The sequence below is a fragment of the Corvus cornix genome, chromosome 4 (assembly GCF_000738735.6).
Source record: "Corvus cornix cornix isolate S_Up_H32 chromosome 4, ASM73873v5, whole genome shotgun sequence".
Classification (NCBI taxonomy): Eukaryota; Metazoa; Chordata; class Aves; order Passeriformes; family Corvidae; genus Corvus; species Corvus cornix.
Genome location: NC_046334.1, coordinates 3,543,669 through 3,562,749, shown reverse-complemented (window position 1 = coordinate 3,562,749; position 19,081 = coordinate 3,543,669). Strand labels below are relative to the sequence as shown.

The window sequence follows — 19,081 nt, the reverse complement described above, 5'->3', positions numbered from 1 at the left end:
GTATTTAAGGACTTACCGAAGAAGAATGAAAATGTAGCCATGGAAAGGAATGGTAGTGAGTCTCTTATAACCTTGTAAATCCTTTGTAGAGCAAAACTCTTAAAATGCTGTTGTGGAGCTTTTTCAGTTCCCCGAGTTTTACGTGCATCAATCACTTTTCTTGTACTGGGGACAAAATCCTGCTTGCTTTACAAATGCAAAAACTGCTTTGGGATTCATTTCATGTCAATAGTGAAAATCTGATCTGGCTTTCCACAGATAGATTGTTTATGCCATCCTTATTTCCTTAAGAGCTATTTATCCAAGTGGCCTGCATAGTGTAAAGACTGGGTTCACAATTTATTCACAATATTTATTTCACGTTTGAACAGTATGTTTCAAATGAGAATGAACAACAAGAGAGTACAGCAAACAGAGGGTTAGGTGCAAGTAAAGTAGGCAAGTGACTACAGTAAGTAGATTTTAGTTGCAGATTTTTATGGTTGGGATGAAAATGTTCAATCAATAAAAACAGTTCTGATTGTATTATTTAACCTGGGTAGATTGTACTTCACTGTGTTTCCTTCCTCTGCTTAGTCAGTATGGAAATGAAATTCCACTAAATTTGATAAGTTGCCTTTTGACCTGATGCTGATTTAAGCTTCTAGAAGCTCAACCAGCACGAGGTCACTGACAGGCAAAGTCAGTGAATCTAAAAATGGTGCAGAAAAAATGAGATTAGGCTTTACTTGGGTTCAGATTATTTAAACAAACAGACAAGAATTTAGGGAAAACAAAATTGTGTTTCTCATCTGATTGGTCAAATCACTTTATTATGTGATACAATTTACATTGCTGGCATGCACTGTCAAATAAAGTGTCCTTTGCAGTGAGCAAAAGTCTTTAGAAGTGAAAAGTCTTTTATAAAGATAACACAGTCTCTTGCTACTAGGCAGAAATGCAGTGTGAATAGATATTTGGTTGTGTTAAAGCAAACCAAAATGAAAACAAACTATGAACAAGAGTTGTGAACATCATCATCTAACATAACTAAAGAAACTAAGTTTTCAGTTATATTGTGTATTCAAATGCTCTGTATGTTAACAGAGACATCTCTGAGGGTGAGCACAAAGCCAAAGATTTAAAATATCATGAGAAGTTTTTCTTCACATTTACTGAGCAGATCTGTGCATTCAAAAGCAAATGTGAGAAATACTTGCATTAATATATTCAGAACTCTCATACATCAGTCACAACTATTTGATAGAAAGATGCTTTGCTAGTGGAGGAATGGGGTGAAGAGCAGAAAGTGGAACATGCTGTGGGGTCCTTCTAAAGCTCTGATGCATTAATATTTCATTTACTGGTCCGGGCCTGCTGCTTTCTTTGAAATCCCTACATGGTCTCAATCTGGATTTAGCCTGATTTCCTTCTAAACAAGGCTGTGTGATCTGTCTGCATGCCTGCCCTCATGTCTACCCTCCCATTAATAACTTCAAAAATGTTTATTAGTTCCATTTCTCTGTGGCAGAGGAACAGATCTCAGAGACAATCCATTGCCCGCAGACTTTGTAAAAATAGACGGCATCAGGGAGGCCAGATCCACTTACCAGTGTTGCTATTGAGGGAAATGCTGCAGTGGGAACTTATTTCATATTAGATATGGGACAATCCACATGGGAAAGAGAGCTAGGAAATTGTCAGCAGGAGGAAAAAAAAATCTGGAGTAGGTCGTGGTAAACACCCAAATGAATCTATGGTAAGATACAAAGCCACATGAAACTCAGCGTCAGGAATTCTCATGTTCATGGAAGTACTCAGTGATTAATTCCTACTTGTGAATAGAATGAAATTGTAAGGCTGCACTTTTTTTGTTCTAGGGGGTTTGACAGAAAGTCAATTATTCTGTCTGAAACTCTTTACTTCCATATTTGTTGCATGCTTGGGGTGGGGAATTAGGGCTTCATCCTATAGAAAGTTTTCCCATAATGCTATGTGATCACAGCATTAAAGCCTTTCCAAGGTCACTTTGTATCATGATTTTTTTTTGCCATATCAAAATTTAAAACCACTTTTGGCAATTTTTAATTGCATGTTTCTTAAAATTAAGCACACATTAGCTTCTGTTAGATGCATGACCTCAGAATTCACAGCACTAGTTTCAATGGGAATGTAAAAGTTAGATGTCCAATTCTTAGAAATGAAATAATGGTGTTGGGTAAAAATATGCCTCACTGCAAACTCATTAATCTGGTTTTCTGTTTAATGATGTAAAGGAAACAGTTTAAAACAGAAACCTGAACTTGACCTGAAAACAGGGACTTGTTTTGTTATGGTAATATGGACCACAGGTCAGCAAAATATGTAAGAGGTATGCACTTTTCAGAATGTAGGTCTTCTGTGAAATGCATATGCACTGGTATTTATTAAATGGTTAAGGCCTTAATGACCTTGAATGATAAATTTCACTGAATTTCAATTTTATTTATAATTTAACTGAAATTAAGTGAAGATTTGGCATGTACTTCCAAGGCAATAGGGTTAGATCTGAGGATAAGCCCTCAAGGATAAGGGGACTTCCACAGTCCCATTGCTGGAGTATTCCCAATTGTGATAAAAGGGGACATTAAGGGACTCTGCAGAGAAACATATATTTTTGCCTGTGTGGCAGGAAAATTTATTCTGATTATGTACATGTATAACTCTGAGGTGCAAAGCTCATTTTCAGGCATATCATGGCAGCCTTGTTCATGTAATTTTTCTAAATCACCTTTTTTTTGCAAATTCATATTGTGAAATAAATCTGTAAAGTGCTATAGCAATATGATCCTATTCTAAAGGTTTACCACTCTCATATCTTCATTTCCTGACTGGTCAGAAGGATCAGTTGTATTTCAGGGAGACCTCTGCTTGGCTACAGAATTTCTGCCAACTTAAACTCATTAAAGCTATGTTTTTCATGTAATTATTTGCTTTTAGGGGAAGTTCCAGCTCAACTGAACTTGGATTTAATTTTCCTTTTTCCTTTGTACCAATTATATTTTATAATTGCTATAAGTGAAAATTCTTTGTTGATGGGAATGTTTTGTAATGTATTTTTTCTTGCTGCATATATGTTTTAGTTCTTTCCAATCTAATCCCTTCACTCCTAGTGACAACCTTACTGAAACTAAGGATAGTTAAAAGTGCTTCTGCAGTAATGACTGCGCTTGACAGATCCTTCAAGAATTCCCCACAAAATAAGGAGGATTGACAGCACTTTGTAAAACTTGGGGTGTTCATTTAATGCTTTAGCAACATCTAAACTACCCAGGAAGCTTGGAGTACATACATTTTTAGCCACATAATTCTATTGCTTAAATAAGCCGTAAATGCAAGGTATGTCTCACCAGCAAAAATCATCCACCATCCCTTCAGATCCATCAACATCACTTAGGTATAGCCAACCACCCAAATATTTGCTCCTAGACTCGCACTGTGTACTACATGTCGGAAACCCTCTGTCACATACAAATTTCTACATAGAGCAGGAACTGTCCTTGACAGACAACTTATCTATGTCTTCCTAACTGAGGATACAACTCAAAAGCTTTCTGAACATTGAGCTACCTTAGAAACATGAATAACTGCCCAGCCAATCAGATTATCAGGCATTGGAGCAGTAAATGCTCAGGAAAGAATTCATTTCACAGAGAAATAAAGGCTGTTCAGCCTATGACATGTTTGATAGTTTATTACGAAAATTACTTGCAATCCAGTTTAAATACACTCCTCATCTCTTTTGTTGTCCAAGTATCATGGTATTGATCTCTATTAACAATGCCTTTCTTCCTGGTGTTTTCAGATAAATTACAAGGTGTAAAACTTCATTGAAACTATCTTGAAATCCATCTGAAATGAGTGACTGTGTATGATTTCCTGTATCTACATATTGTGGCGATTCAGGTACCATTGCCACAGATGTATTTTAAGTGTTGCCACAGTAAAGATATTCACTGATTTACCCTCTTAGCTCATTATAGAAATGTAGTAAAAAACCATATGGCAAATAAGTCAGTGCTTCAAAGTCTTCCACTTCCATTATAACTTTTGCAATTCTGACTATATTTATTAACTTGGAATCCATGTCAAACACACTCAGAAAACCTACAAGATCCTGTAAAATACTTCTTGGGTTTAAAATGCCCTTATTTTACTTTTTTTTTTTCACATTAGCTTAACTGCAAGCATCTTTGCTGTCACTTTCTACCTCCTTGCTAGATTTTTGCATCGAGTACATGGAATGCCCCACTTTCATCTCCCCCCTCACCCCAAGAAAAGCGTATTTTTGCCTTTTGACAAACAGAACAATCTTAGGTGTAAAACTGAGTCTATTCTAGAGGCTGCTAGCATTGCAGTCATGTGAAAACTGTGCTCCATTCAATTTCGTCTCCTCATTTTTTACTTCAGAGATTGCCAGGCCAGCAAGAAACTTTCCTTCTCCAACTCAAATCTTAGGGCTTGCTAAGCTGGAGGAAGGGAAAATGCACTAGGCCCTTCAGCTGCTCATGTTGGACGCCTCCATCCCCTTGGCTGTGGATTGTAGTTTGAATCAGCTGTTGACAAGCAATAGTCAGACCTGGAATCCATGGACATTATATCAGGATCTGTTCTGGAGCGCTGAGTGCAGTAGGGATACTGCAGCTTAGGGCCAGCCTGGGCAGGGACATTTGGGGCAGATAGGGAGCTTTTTTGGGGTGATAGAACCCCCGATTGCTTCCCTCCTAGTAAGGCTACGCTACCACTCGGGGCTGGAGCCTCATAAGAAACTTTAAGTTTCCATTCATCTGGTGGCTCAGGAAGTGTTTTCCTGCGAGCAGCCGATACCACGTTAGCAGCAATGGATTCCTGCATACTTTGGGGGCCAAAAGCTTCATCCACTAGGCCAAGGGGAGATCTGGCCGCTGCTTCCCAGGGAGTCAGTCTCTTGCCAGGCTTGTCAGCTGCTCCATCTGGCTTGCTGAAGTAATCAGGGGCAGGCTGAAATACAAGAGGAGAAGTAGGAGACATGGCTCGAGGAATGAATGAAGAAGGTCTCCCAGGAAGCGATAATGAGCGGCCACTGCTTCTTCCCTAGGAAGACAAAATACCAAATATAGTTACAGTTATTAAACAGCAAGATAGGAAGCCCCTTCTCTTCACTTCCAAACTGGAACAAAATACCCTGAAAGCATGTGACATCCTGGCAGTCCCTTTTTATGTTTACGAGTATCTTTTAGAACTTTAATTAACTGGAAAGGCAGGAGGTAGAGAAAGAAACAGGAACAAAGACACAGCAAATTGAATTTTTGAGGAAAGTAAGCAGACCAAAGACAGGCTTTTACTGAAAAAGTACAATGGCGTTAGTAACTGTGCAGCTTTCCCCCTACTTAGCTGGTGTGCCTTGCTCTGAAAAGACCATTCTTAATGCAAAGGGGAGTCATGTTGTGACAGTTCTCTGTGTGTTTACAAGATTCTTTCTAACATTAGGCACAGCCTAATTCATCTGGTAATAGGCTCTGTCTAGAACATCTGTCTAAGAACATATCTTTGGCAATCTCCTTTTAAGAAAGGCTTTTCTTACTGAAAAATTATTAGACTTATCCTAGTTTTCACTTTTTGGGGCACAAAAATGAACACAAGCAATTAAAGGCGTTAATGCAATCATTCAGTTAATACCCTTACATGACACTACTTTTGGCTTCTTTAAAAGGCAATGCCCTCGGAATTTCAGTACATTCCGACCCACTTATAGGAGCAATCCATTCATTTTTGTCAAATCCTAATCTTCTTAGTAATGCAGCACTTTGAAACAGAAACTGTGATCATGAGAAGGTTCTGCTGCTGCAGCCATTTGGCAGCACACAAAGCAGGTACAGCCTGTCCCCAAGCCAGACCTGCTCTCTGTGTTTCACAAATTACATTTTCTTAGAGCCTCTGTAAATGTGGTTCCTAAACTCACTGATTTACACTCATTGATTCATGTCTTCAGGCTTAAATGCCTCTAATTCTGAAATCTGCTGTGAAATTCCTGGGTTGTTTTGCCACGGGCTTTGCTAGAATCTCATCTGAACAACATTGGTCTGTATTACTTTTCCTAATGAGCTTCCCAAACTTAAAATACTGTGAGCATGAACTAGAGAGTAGCCAACAGGTGTGTGGTCAGTCAAGGTATAGCAGATCTAGCAAAGATTCCATAGAAATGTCACATTTTAAGTTTTTCTGCCACAGGATCTTACTGCATTTGAGAAACTTGACAGGCCACAGCTTCGCGCAGGCTTTTAAGTCACGTTCTAATAGCAGCCTTTTGTACAAGAGGTGGAAGCTCAAGAGACCTCAGATTTCATCATTTTCAGTCAGTTTGGTGGTGCTTAATCTGAATCACTTTTAAAAAGTGTAGTGACACACAGAGGTTATGTCATGAGAGTTTTGACAAGTTTCACAATTGGTGCTTTATGACAGGACTATCCTTTCACCTCTTAGCTATGATCAGCTATTTCCAGTCTGCATTTTCAGAGAGGAAACTCCCCAACATTATTAATCCTACCCACACACACCCCTATGTTAGAAATTAACCAGATAACTCAAACCACAAGAAATTAAGTAGTAATTAAGAAAATAAAGCAATTGAGAAGATCAGGTTTTAGAGAGGGATGAAAAAGTTGATCAAACAGGTCCACCTCGTTAGTCTACCTGTGTTAGCTCCTCTCGGGAGGGTTCTAGAACATTGTCCATGCTGAGTAGATAGAAAAGTTCCCCTTTTTTAATGGAAATTCCAGTTCAAAGCCCTGTGAGTACTTTGTAGGATTTCAGAGATGCAGAGGGAAATGATACTGTTGAAACAAGTGTTGGATAAAATATTTGGCTTTTCAAGAGTCATATGAAGATACTGTTTAGTCTGTCCTGTTCAGAGAAAAACTCCAGAGTTCATCAAGTTATAGAAGCATCTTTTTGGCATAACCATTAGTGATAGAGCAGGAACTAATTGTCTTTGACGGAGTTTAATCAGAGAGTGATGAGTTATTAAGTGTATTTCACTACTTTTTTTATCAAAACGAGTCATTCTACTGTATTATTTAGGTAGAAGTCCTGGTCTGGGCTTTTCTTTCCCACTTGATAACTCGTCTTTAGAAAAAAGTTCTGGAAACAGTCTGGGTTTTAACTTTCAAGTTCCAGAATGTGAAAATGCATGTCTGTTTCCTCTAGCTTTGGTAAAGTAAGGATAATCTCTGCTTCTGTGAAGTAAGGACTGAACAGTTTAACTAACTGTTAACTTAGTTTAACTAAGTGTTTAACTAACAGTTGTCTTCTTGGGTTGTAAGAGGATGAAACCTGTGAGGGCAAATAGCATTCCAGATGATTTACCTGGAAGAAAGCTGAAGTATATGGGAAGATCCTTGTCCATTCCATAAGGGTCTGATGGAATTTGAGGAAAAATCTGAGATTCCCACTTACTAGCTAACACACTGCTTTGGTATTCAGCCCCTTCAAGCTCACAAACAGACTTAGGAATTAAGACAACTTCCAGTCACTAGAATTCACCATTCATTTGCTGCAGGACAGCAGCAGCCAGACATGCTGACACTTTCTAATATTTTCCCTTCATATTTAAATCTTGGAGATACATCTTTTGACAAGCTTGTACTAAAAAGAATGCACAAACCCCAGACCATAAGTGACACAGTGGAAAATATGGAGTGCAAGTAGAGAATAATTACTCTCCCCTCTGTCTCCCTTAAGCTACAAGAAAATCATAAAAAGAGGGGTAGAGATTTTCCGTTCTTCACCTCAGAAATCAAGGAACAAGGGAGAGAAAAGTGAAATGCTACCAGAATTATTGTTTTATCACATTTTGTATTCCTGTACTATTGTGGTAAAACAGTTAAGAGAAAATTGAAGTATCATGCAGCAAGACAAACTAGAGCCCTCTACACGGAATAATTTTGTTTTCTCCATTGCCTGGATGTTTTCAGAGGGAAAGACCTTTTCTACAATAGTTATTGAAGGGAAAGGGATTCCTAGGTGTGAAGAAGAGGAAAGGCTGTTCAGAGCTGTCCATGCAATCACACAATCCTGACAGCTGCTGACTGCCTTGGGTGTCTGTGCAAGCAGGTTAAACTCTTTAGGTTAGGTTTAGGTTAACGCTGATTTTTAAAATGCAAACTAGTTATAAACTGCTCACTGAAGCAAGCATTTATTGCACTGCAAGAGTCTTTGATATTTATGTGTGTTAATATAAACTAAAATTTATATAATATTACTTCCAAAAGTAACTATTTCCATATATAAGTGAATGAATGTAAAACTTAAAAAAGGTGTATGCATGTATAGATTTAGTTAATGTAAGATGGATGAGTGTGACTGTCTACCTTTGATTCAATACTTTCTTTATAGTCAGGAAAAATGGGTTCTTTGGAACTTAGAGCTATTTCAATTTTCTTGTTAATTATAAAAAGCTGAAAGACAAAAAGAACAATACTTAGGTTTATAAAATAGTGCAAATTTTAAAGGCAGGAGTCAGAAGGGTATTTTTCCTTTTCCAGACCAAATGTGAATGCAGCAGCTGTTTTCCTGTCTCAGGTGGCACAACTCCTTAGTAAGAGAAAACTCAGTGTGTGTGTGTTTACATGCCACAGCTGCCTTTTTACCAGTCAAGGAGACAAAAGTGAGTTGGACTCTGAATAGTCCAGTGAAACTCTCTCAGCATAAACTCCTCCCTCATGAAGTCACTTGAAGAAATTGGACCTTGGTGTCCAAGTCATTAAAGCAGCTTTATTTTTATCTTTTCATTATGGTCCTGGTCTTTAATCCCATATCAAAGCATGCTAAAATCTGAGTTAACAATAATGCCTGGATGCTGTTTACACAGGAAGGGGGCAAAGGAGGAGGAAGCAGATAAAACAGTTGTTTTACCTCAAAAAGTGACTCTGTCTTTATAAAAAGCCACAGTGATGCATTTCTCCTTTGGATTTCTGTGGGCTTGTAATGGCCACTGCAGTTAGAGACCAAACCACTGAGAAAATGGTAGGACAAAATAAAAAATACTGAATTTTTATGCCTTTCAATTCTTTCCTTCTTTCCATTTTTTTTTAACAGGAAAGAAGCACTTCAGCTTTTTAAGCTGACCTGAGTGTAGAAGGGAGACATACTGTTAATATCATTACAGCTTTTTTTTGTCCCAAACTATTTACTATTTAAACTTTGTGTAATGAAAAAATAATTTCTCTCTGAAATGCTGACAGCTCTGCAGTAAATGCTACAGCTATTTTACAATACAACTACCAAAAGTTTTGAAATCAAATGGGAAAATCATATTTATTTGAAACTCTTGAAATATTTTACAATTGAATAAAATGGGAATGAAGAAATTTGAGTAGTGGCAGGGGAGGGGGGAATCTCACCTGTATAGTAACTAAAACCTTGTCAGTGACTGTACTGAGACCAGGAATAGATTAGAATAACATAGTTCAGGCCTGATCCTGACTTCCTCAAAGCTGTCTTGTCAGGGCTTGATTATGAAAATTTATAGGGAATTTTAGGACTGGAATCTGATTTATTCTAAATCCAGATTATTTCTAAAAATGGTATTATTTCAGGTGAGAACAATCTTGTTTTCATAATCTGTTTACAAAATAATGAAACAGGTACTGTCATTCATCTCACATAAGTTTTGTGACAAATTTTACTTTTGAAAATAAAGTGCTTTTTAGTTGTTAGGCCTTCACTACAGCAAAATGCCTGTGTGGTTAAAAAACATAAGACTATTGCTAACTTTTCACAAATAATTTAGTTAGCTCACTTTGCACCTTTGTGAATGAAAGAAAATCAGCTTTTCATTATCATTTAATCTTTATCCATATGCAGCTCTCAAAATACAATACATTTATGCCTATGGAAAGCAAATGGCTGAAACTTTTGACCATAGGCATCTTAGATTTCCTTGGAATAAACCGTTCATTTCTTGTAAGGAAGAACATTTGCTGCCACCTTCTGGGTTTTATATTGCACAGCTATGAGTGCAAAGTTGGCCCTATTTTCTGACATTTCTACCTTGAGAAGTGGTACCACTGCCTGCTTTCAAACTGGTTTGACAGAAATCTTTGTCTGAAGTGTCCCATATCTCAGTGCAAATGTCCCTACGTGTGAACATTCACTCTGAGAGCCTTATGCAGGCTCAATAGGAGTGCCAAGATTTTATAGCCTGTTCCAGCCCCATGTCCTGTGAGTCTGGAGGGTTTTATTCATTCCTACAAGTATCTGGTGGTTCAAGGCCTGCTGCAGGACCCTGTTTCAGTATGCTCCATGACAGTATTCCAGGGTTTAGTCTGGGTCTTGAAAAGCTACCTTGAAGCAATGCTAGTGAAATTGGAAAGTCAGCTATTCCAAAGCTCTGGAAAGCAAGCACCATTGCCCAGTGGTGATGCATTTTGATTAAATTTTAGGATTTCCGTGACATCTGGTGCCAGTTCAGGGCTTTATTTAGGAAATATTAGGATTCTCTAACACAGGAGTATATTGTGAGCAAAGGTGCTTTTGCGGGTTGGGATTCATAGCTGGTCACTGAGGATTCCCTTTGTGGAATTCCACCTGGAGGCTGCCATCTGTTAACACTCACAGAAGGATGTTGAGGATCACATTCTTTGACAGAGTAACTGGTGCATGTACTGCTGGACTCAGCAGATGCCTTGAAGTGCCTTGAACTGGACACCCAAGGCTACCGAGTGTCCTGGTGTCAGTGCTGCTCAATCCGTGCATTATTTAGTAATTTGTAGAATGCAGCAGTGTAAAGATGAACTCTGGCTTCTGAATGATTTGGATGCTGACAGCAAAAGTCTGTAAGAAAATAATTCTGTATCAAGGGCACTTTTTGAAGAGTGTGCATTGAGTAAGGAATGGTGCTGAGCACGGGATGATGTCAAAACAAAGCAGGAAAGAGCTGTTTGTCAGATGGGCATCCCTGATTGGAGTCCTACAGCAAAAATAGCAGATATGACATGATTGCAGATGTTCTGCCCACACAAACACCCACGGAGGTTGGATTAAGCTGACACAGGCAACAAGAATTCCAAGTGCCTCACTTTGCAATCCAAACAGCAGTGTTTAATATTGTTTTTCTCATAATTCTGTATACACAGCGTCAGATGCTTACTTCAGTACTAATTCAGTACTCTAGGAAGAAAACCAAGTGTACCCAGATGCCAGATATTTTGCTTTTGTTTGCAGTATAGAGCCATGTACCAGCAACAACCTGCATAGTGAGGCTCTGAAAAGTACAATTCTCACAAATCGAAGGCAAAAATCACTAGCAGTTATTTATGGTTTTTGGGGAAAAAAAATCTTTCTTTTAAAACCTGAAAATATTTGTCCATAGGTTTTTACTGCATGCAAACTTTTTTTTCTAATAGAAATGCACGGAATTCATTGCTTCTCAATCAGTTAAAGCTCACGCTGAAACTGAATGTTGTGCTCCTTGTCACCCTTTGTAACCCAACATGTGCTCCCATGATTGGGAATGTATTTTAGTTCTGTAATGTTTCTCTTTTTCTTCTCTTTGTTGTATGTTTATTAAAACCATTACAATCTGCTGTTTCACATCTAGATGGAAACATCAAGAGAAACACTCCCTCTGTTCAACAGTTCAGTCTTGACATCTGTTTAGAAATGGCCTGGTTATTTTCATAGCATCTTATCTTTTAATTGCCTGGAACTGTGAGGGGAATCGCACAGATTTCTGTCTTAAAAGTGTACAAAATAATCAGGATTCTTGTTTGAAAATGCTGTATTTACATTAATTCCCCACACAGGAAGCCTTCATCCAGCTAGTCAATCTGTAAATTCAGTAAGTTATTTCTCTCATAGCTGAGTTTTCTCAGCCTAAGGGAGTGTGCAGTTATTATAATACCACAGGTGTTTGTGCAGGTTTCACATGCACTGCAATTAAAAAGTTTGTCAAGATCATTACACTCAGGAATAGATTTTTCCTTTAAATTCTGTAGAGGATAAATGGAAACTTGATTAGCACATAAAGAAAAAGTCTTTGCCTGCCTTATTTAAGGAAGCAAATATTAAACCCATGGGATTACTGTCATATGGTTTGTCTTAGCTTGTAAAGGAAGAGTTTAAGTCTGCATCTATAGAGATCCTTTCAACATAGAGCTTCAGGATTTTTCCTACTTTTTAAATCATTTGATAAAGAACCTGAAGTGCTTCCTTTAGTAAGCAACCAGCCTGAAAACCACTAATCAAACATAACTCTTGGGTGATTCCAACTCCTCCTTTTTGTAATGGCATGCAAAAGTAATGTCTACTGTAAAATAAGGCCAGTTGTTGTCATGGGTACTGGGAATTTGTGATGGTAGCACCAAGAGTGCTGTGAAATGACCAGGCTCACATATTTTTCTAAGAGATCTACCACCAGTGAGTTCATTCAGAGCTTCTGAATCCACAGGTTTTTGAAGATCTTGTCAAGTTCTTCTTCGTATAGGGTTTCCATTCCAAGCTGAGTAGAGTAATTATAAAATACCATTTTGCCAAGCTGTGTAATTAAGGCTTGCACTTGCCGTGCCAAACCACCAAAGCAATCAGTGGAATCCTGGGTGTTTGACTTCAGGTAAAGAAAGTTGCATCATGTAAAAAGGCAAGACTGGAAGAGGGAATCTTTTTAGAACCAAAGGGTTTGGAATTTTAAAGCTAGGAAATCTGGAAAAGGATCCTGGAAAAAAAGGAGAAAGATTTTGCATAGTGTTAGTTGTTGTCATTTCCCTGGTATTCCCCTGCCTCACAGTGTACAGAGCATTCCCTGGTCCAGAATGGCTGAAGCAGCAGCCTGTGAGGGGCAGGCCGGTCCTTTGTTGAGGTCTCATCCTGGATACTTGATAAGCAATGCTCCTCCCAGATCACATTATGTGGTGTGAAGTTGTCTTTATAACTGCTTACAATCTTTTATCAGGGTTCAACAAAAAAAACATTCAACAAAAGTCTGGAAATAGTCAGCCATCTCTATATGCAGAATAGGTGAGCCCCTCTTGCTGATTGTTCTTTTACCTTCAGTACTTTAAAATCCTGACAGGTATTTTATCCTGTGTAGTCGCTGGGTTTTTGTGGAGTTTTCTCCTCCCAGTTTGCCTCCCTCTAATTCCAGTAGTATTTTCTCTCAAAATTTCTGCTCTGCCACTTGGCACTAATTTTTCTATTTGAACCACACACAAGCTCTACATTTCCTAATTTTTTTGAGCCTGCTGATACCTCAATCTCTTATTTTTTGTTTCTTCCTTAAGAGAGCAGAAACAAAAAAAAAATGAGGCTTACTTGTAAGAGATGGTAGTGTTTACTCTGTAAATGTTCCTACAGGAAAGTCATTGAAATCTCTTTCTGGCTGTTTCATAATATATTATTTTTTGGTGGGCAAGAACGTGGTAAGAGTGGTTCCCCTAGAGCAGGGGGGGAGAAGTTAAGCAGTTCTTTGTTGAAGAACTAAATTTTGTCTTTGATTGTTGCAGCAAAAATTTTAAATTTTTGTCTGAAAGCCACTCATCTCCAAATCAAAACTATTCAATTCAGTTTTATGGCAAGATGTTTATAACCAAATCATAAATTGAAGGTATAGAAACCCTTGACTGAGGTAGCTGTTTTTATGAAAAGGCCGTATAGAATGGGAGATCAAAACTGGTGCAATATAATACTTCCAATATGTGCTGTAATTAAATGTGTTAAAATCATCATAAAACACTTAAATTCCTCTTTTAATGTGAACATACTGGAAGTATTGTTACAAGTGCTGGCTTTAAATTCACTGTTAAATGTTCTTTCATAGTAAACATGACAATTGCATCTTGGCAGCCTTGCCATATTATATAAAATAACTCTAATAGCTTTTTCAGAAAACCATTACAAAAGCTCACTGCCCTTTCAAAGTGAAATTTCAGATGACTCTTCTACACAAACCATTCATTTCCTTGACATTTCAGCTACGTTTGACATTATCTTTAGCTTTTCGTCTGGACCCGTGACAATGAACAGCTCAGCTTTCCTCTAAATATGTGCTTCACGAGAGATTACATCTTGGATAAACCTGTTACTCTAGGCAGACCAGTCTCCTGAAATATCAATTAGAATTAAAGACTTACCTGGTCAGTAAAAAGAGCCTTGAAGCCAAGTCAGATTCAAGTCCCATGCATGTAGAATGATGTGTATATAAGACAGAATTCAGAGTTGGGCTTTGAATGGGATTTTCAAAAGATCCAAACTGAGTGAAGAGCACTAATGTCATTGAGACTTTTGTTTTTAACTCTTACTGGTGCTTTAAAAATCCTTCTGTCATTGTTCTAGGCCATGTGAAATACTTGTATTTGAATCCAAATGTGATCAAAATTCCCATTTTCATCATAGATGCACTTTGTAAGCTCCTGTGTTTTGTAGCCACAGGCATCAATATCAACACTCGTGGTGGAAGGACAAAGCTGCTATAAATCTCCTCATTAAGGAAATATTCTTTTGGGGATGAACAAGTACAGAAGTGTGATTATAACTTACAGATTTGCTTTACAGGAGGAGACTAAGCAAAAACATGGCAGTATGAGGCTGATTGGATTTCTTTGTCTATCACAGCACTACTTACCTTTGGTGGGTATCTTTATTCTGAGTACATACTGGTGTCTTAAAGTCTACCTAAAACAGTGTGTGCAACTCCAGATTGAACTTGGAAAGAGGGGGAGAAAGGAGGGAGGAAAGGGAAGGGGAAAGGAGAGAGGAAGGGCAGGGAGGAGATTTCATATTATCAGGCTAGCATAGGGAATAGACTTCCCCCAAAAACATACTGGAAGTCTGTATGTGGAAGTGAAACAAAAAAATAGCAGCCAAACCAAAGAAAAAAGCCACAAACAGGCAGAGAGGAAAGGGACAAGTTTAATGATAGAAGAAAAGCACAGATATTGACAGTGGAAAAAAAGGTAGAAGGGAGATCTCCAAAGGACTAAAATATTGCTATTTTCTATTTCCAGGTAAAGGCAGTATAAATATTTCTTGAGTTTTCCAGGCTTTTTCTCCCTGAATCTCCTATCACTTTTCTGAATTTTAAGGGGGAGATGGATCCCTTGGTCATTTTCTTCTAAAGCAGTCAGTATCCCAATCTAAAATTTAAAGGGGAGAGTGCAATTTTGGAGGTCTGAAATTCAGAGGAGTGTTTTTTATTGGCTTGATTAGAGTTTTGAGTTCAGCCTGCTTTCTGCATGTGCAACCAAATGCATCCTTCTCACCTTTGACTGCAGTTTGAGTTACCGTCATGGGACCAAACTATGGAGATTTTGTTCATACTCAGGAATGTTTTCTTTATCGAGATAGATAGTTCTACAAACCCTGCTATGATATGCAAGGTCATAATCTGGTCTGTAACTAGCTGAATGATAGTTTAAACAAATGTATCAACAGATTCTGCCATCTTTATTCACAGAGTTATGCTTTAATCTTTAGCTTCACACCTGGGATGGATTTTGATTCCCTTAGTTGAGAGAAACAGTACCTTGTTTCAGCCCTAGCACCACTGATGCTGATGAAAGACAAGCTAAACTACTCAAATATAGCCCCTTGATTTCAGCAAAGCTCTGTATTCCCTGCAGGATTATGCAGTACATTTCAAGACCACAGGCTCTGAAGAATTTTCCACAGTAGCAGTATTTCAATCCTTAGTCCCCAATACGACAAGTAAAAGATAAAAGTGTAAGACCAGAGTAAAAAGATTTAAAGTGGGAAGAAGCATTGTAGAGGCCCAAGTGAAAATAATAAAGTGTGTACAAGAGACCAGTAGGAAGACATGGTCATAATCATGATTTACTGGTAATTTCTGTGGCACAGAGTACTCTGGGAGCAAGAATCAGCACTCTACACTATAGGTAGCCCTCCAGTTTTCAGTCACTGTGCTTTCACAAGAAACTGGTGCATTACATTGCAGCTGCAAAACCCTGCTCACCTCTCTGACTGCTCAATAATTTTGATTTACAGGCTTCTCTCATACTTGCTGGGTTCAAGGCAAACTCTGGCTATAAGTATGCCTGCACGTGGGATGTGAAATTTCCCCAAAATGGGAAATTTTTAACAATTTTTCCGGCTGTCTTTCCACCTCTTTTTAGTCTTCATAACACTCCAGCATCTCTTATAGCACATTCTCTGTGAAATCACAGAGGCAATTCATGATTTTGGATCACAGCTGATCCACATAGCTTACAAGCTAAGCCCCTGGCTGATCAATCAGATTCCTGTGGAAGGACCTTTGAGCCAGGACAGATTCTGAGTGAATTCAACGGGGCTCTGTGCAAGCCAAAGGTCTATCCAGTTGTGTTCTGCTAGTGATCAGTCAGAGTCTACCACTGTGTCTATTTTTCGCTATGTTAATAATACATATTACTATTAGTTAATAAGGCACTTCTTTTAAAAAAACAACCACCAAAGTCCTCAAATCCCTAGGTAATTAGAACACAGCTGGGGAGAGGGACAGGAAGAAAGGTGTTCTCTATTAATTTGACATACCAGGAATATTGCTTACTGTTTCTGTTATTGTAGTCCTAAAGCAAAAACCTAGTGTCCTGCTCACTTCACGCAATGGTACCTCTCCATTTCAGGATGTCATGTCTATAAAGCACCTGATAAAATGCATAAATGTGCTAAATTTTTTATCTGTTTTGTTTCCTTTAAAAAGTTCAAATATTTTGGACCCAGATTTGAGGTGATACATCTGACATTCTTAAGTAAGCTAAGGAATAGCACTGGCACAGTCTGTGCGCCAGGTGACCACTGCAAACCCGTGAGTGCAAGCAAAATGGACACTAAGTTTCAGCTACCAGGTTTACTCTTGAATAACCGATGGCTTCCACACCTGTGCAGTGACGCCAGCTTTCTTGGCTGAAAATTTTGGCCTCGGAGCAGTAAACAAAGAGGATGTGGTGGTTTCTGGCTTAGAAAACGCGGAGTAGCCTGTGGGTGAATATGATTCATTTCCTGGGAGAGAGGCATTTGACGAGAACAAAGGCTGGGAACCGTAGGCTGGCACGGAGTACACCGAAGAAGGCCGGGCCCTTGTAGGAGATCCAGCACCAGGTGGAAGGTAGGTAGGTAAAGGCAGTGTTTGCTTTGAAGTGGACAGCTTCGATGTCTGCTTCATAGCAAGGCTTTCCTTAGGTGGTTGGAAAGTAAATAAAGATGGATCGAGTTGATAAGGTTGATGTTTCATAATATCCAAAGCATTGAGACCTTTCTTAGGCTTTCTTTTTGTGCTTTTGGTAGCAGCAGCAGCCTTAGAGGAAGGCTTGGTAGCAGCAGGAGGGTAAGATGGGCAGTGGATGGGATTATAAGCAACGGGTGGAGGTGCTCGGACATTAGATGAGTATTTCCAAGAAGCTGGTAAAGATGGAGTTGGAGATGAGGCTCGTGCCATGTTTGCCTGCACAGTCTCTGAATCTACCACATACTTCTCCATTCGGGAATGCCTCCTGGCAAACAGCTGTGCTCCTTTCCCACTCATAGCTGGTGGCATCTCGAAGGGAGGCTTTGTTTCTCCAGCACTTGGGGTGACTGGTGTTGACTTGGGGGCAAGGTTTGGACTCGCCAGGTTGGCCTGAGGCCCTTTGAAAGGACCAGCAAGGTTAAGAGTGCTTGGGGGATGGATAGGAGAATGAGGATACTGTGGAGATTTGGGTGGTGCAGGATATGCTGCCTGAGGTGAGACTGGTGCTGGGAAAGAAGGAGGCTTGTTGGACGCTGCAGCTGAAGGTGACCAGACTGGTGAGACTGGAGCACCAGCAGAAGGAGACACCTTGAGTGAAGGCTTTGGAGCAACAGGAGGAGGGGCCTTTTGTTTAGATGCTTGAGTCTGCATGAAATTGCAAGCTTCTGCTCCCAAACTGAGGTAGTCTTCTTCAGGTCCTGACTCAAAACCAGCTCCGGTACCTTTTTTGCCCTCTGCATTGTGTACAAGGGACAACAGGGCAGGATTAGGACTTACTTTGGGTGCATCTTTGAAATTGAACATAGGTTTGGAAGTGCTTCTTCTCTTTGCCTCTTGCAGTATCCCGGTTCTTTTGGCTGGCACAGCAATCCTTTCATCCCTGGACGCGATGTGTTCTGTGGGCTCGGTGGCTGCCCACGCGGCCGGGGCAGCCTTGCTGGCCACAGGAGCTGAGACAGGTCTGTAGAAAGCCTCAGCTGGTGGGCTGACAGAGCAGTAAGGAGGCGGTGCTGCTGCATCTGAAAGGGGACTGGTGACATTTCTTACAGGTGAAAATGGTGCAGCTGCTCGGTTTTGAACCCCGGAAGGGAAGGGCTTTGCTGTTTTATTCAAAGATGCTGCTTTTTGAGCTCCAGAGGACTGAAAAGAGAGGTTTGTGCCAGGTGCTAAGCCAAAGCCATTTTGTTGTACCACTTTGTGATTCTGGCTCACATCTGTGTAGCTTTTGCTCACACAGGTCTGCTGTCTTGACATTTCCTCCTCTTTTGATTGATAGACAGAAGAGCTCACTTTCTGGAAGTTCTCCGTCATGGTGGTTTCCCTGTGCTCCTCTGTCTGCACTGTGTTTGCCTTCATCTCCTCTTGCTCTGCTGTAATCTGATCCATCCTCTGCCGCCTCTTGGCAAACATGAGGGCCCCTTTCCCTGTGCTGTCTGCAAGTGTCTGCATCTCCTCTCCACTTTTTGTCTTCTTTTCCACCTCGAGCAGACCGCTGTCCCAGTCAAATGTCACAATCTTCCCGTCCTTGTCAATGTCAGAGAAAAAATCTTCATCTATTTCCGACTCACTCGTTGCAAGCAAACTCACCTCGAAGGTGTTTTCCTTGTCCCCCTCTTCACCTTCACCCTCTTCCCCCTCGTCCTCGTAACGTTCTAACTCCCCAGTCCCGTAGCTGACTAAAGTGTATTTCCTCGCCCTTTGGCGGCGCTTCTTGAACATCAACACCCCCTTGGAATTGGGGTTGGGAGCTGCTGTCAGCAGCAGTGCAATACTCTTACATTTAGATTTGGCTTCTTTGACCTGCTTCTCCGACAGGCTCTCACTTCGTCGGAGCCCTGTGGAAAGAATCAAATTGCGCATTAAATTCAT

The 19,081-nt window shown here is 39.7% G+C and overlaps 1 protein-coding gene across 1 annotated transcript in view; it reads right to left on the bottom strand.

Moving 5' to 3' along the window:
• Positions 1 to 331: 331 nt before the first annotated feature.
• Positions 332 to 19,081, bottom strand: part of SYNPO2 (synaptopodin 2) — a 79,022-nt gene continuing 60,272 nt past the window's right edge. Inside the window, exons 4-5 of the mRNA XM_010406430.4 lie at positions 16,865 to 19,047; positions 332 to 5,091 (exon numbers count right to left, since the gene is read on the bottom strand). Coding sequence (XP_010404732.2) covers positions 4,525 to 5,091; positions 16,865 to 19,047 — 2,750 coding nt within the window. The 3' untranslated portion in view covers positions 332 to 4,524. The remainder of the gene's footprint in view (positions 5,092 to 16,864; positions 19,048 to 19,081) is intronic.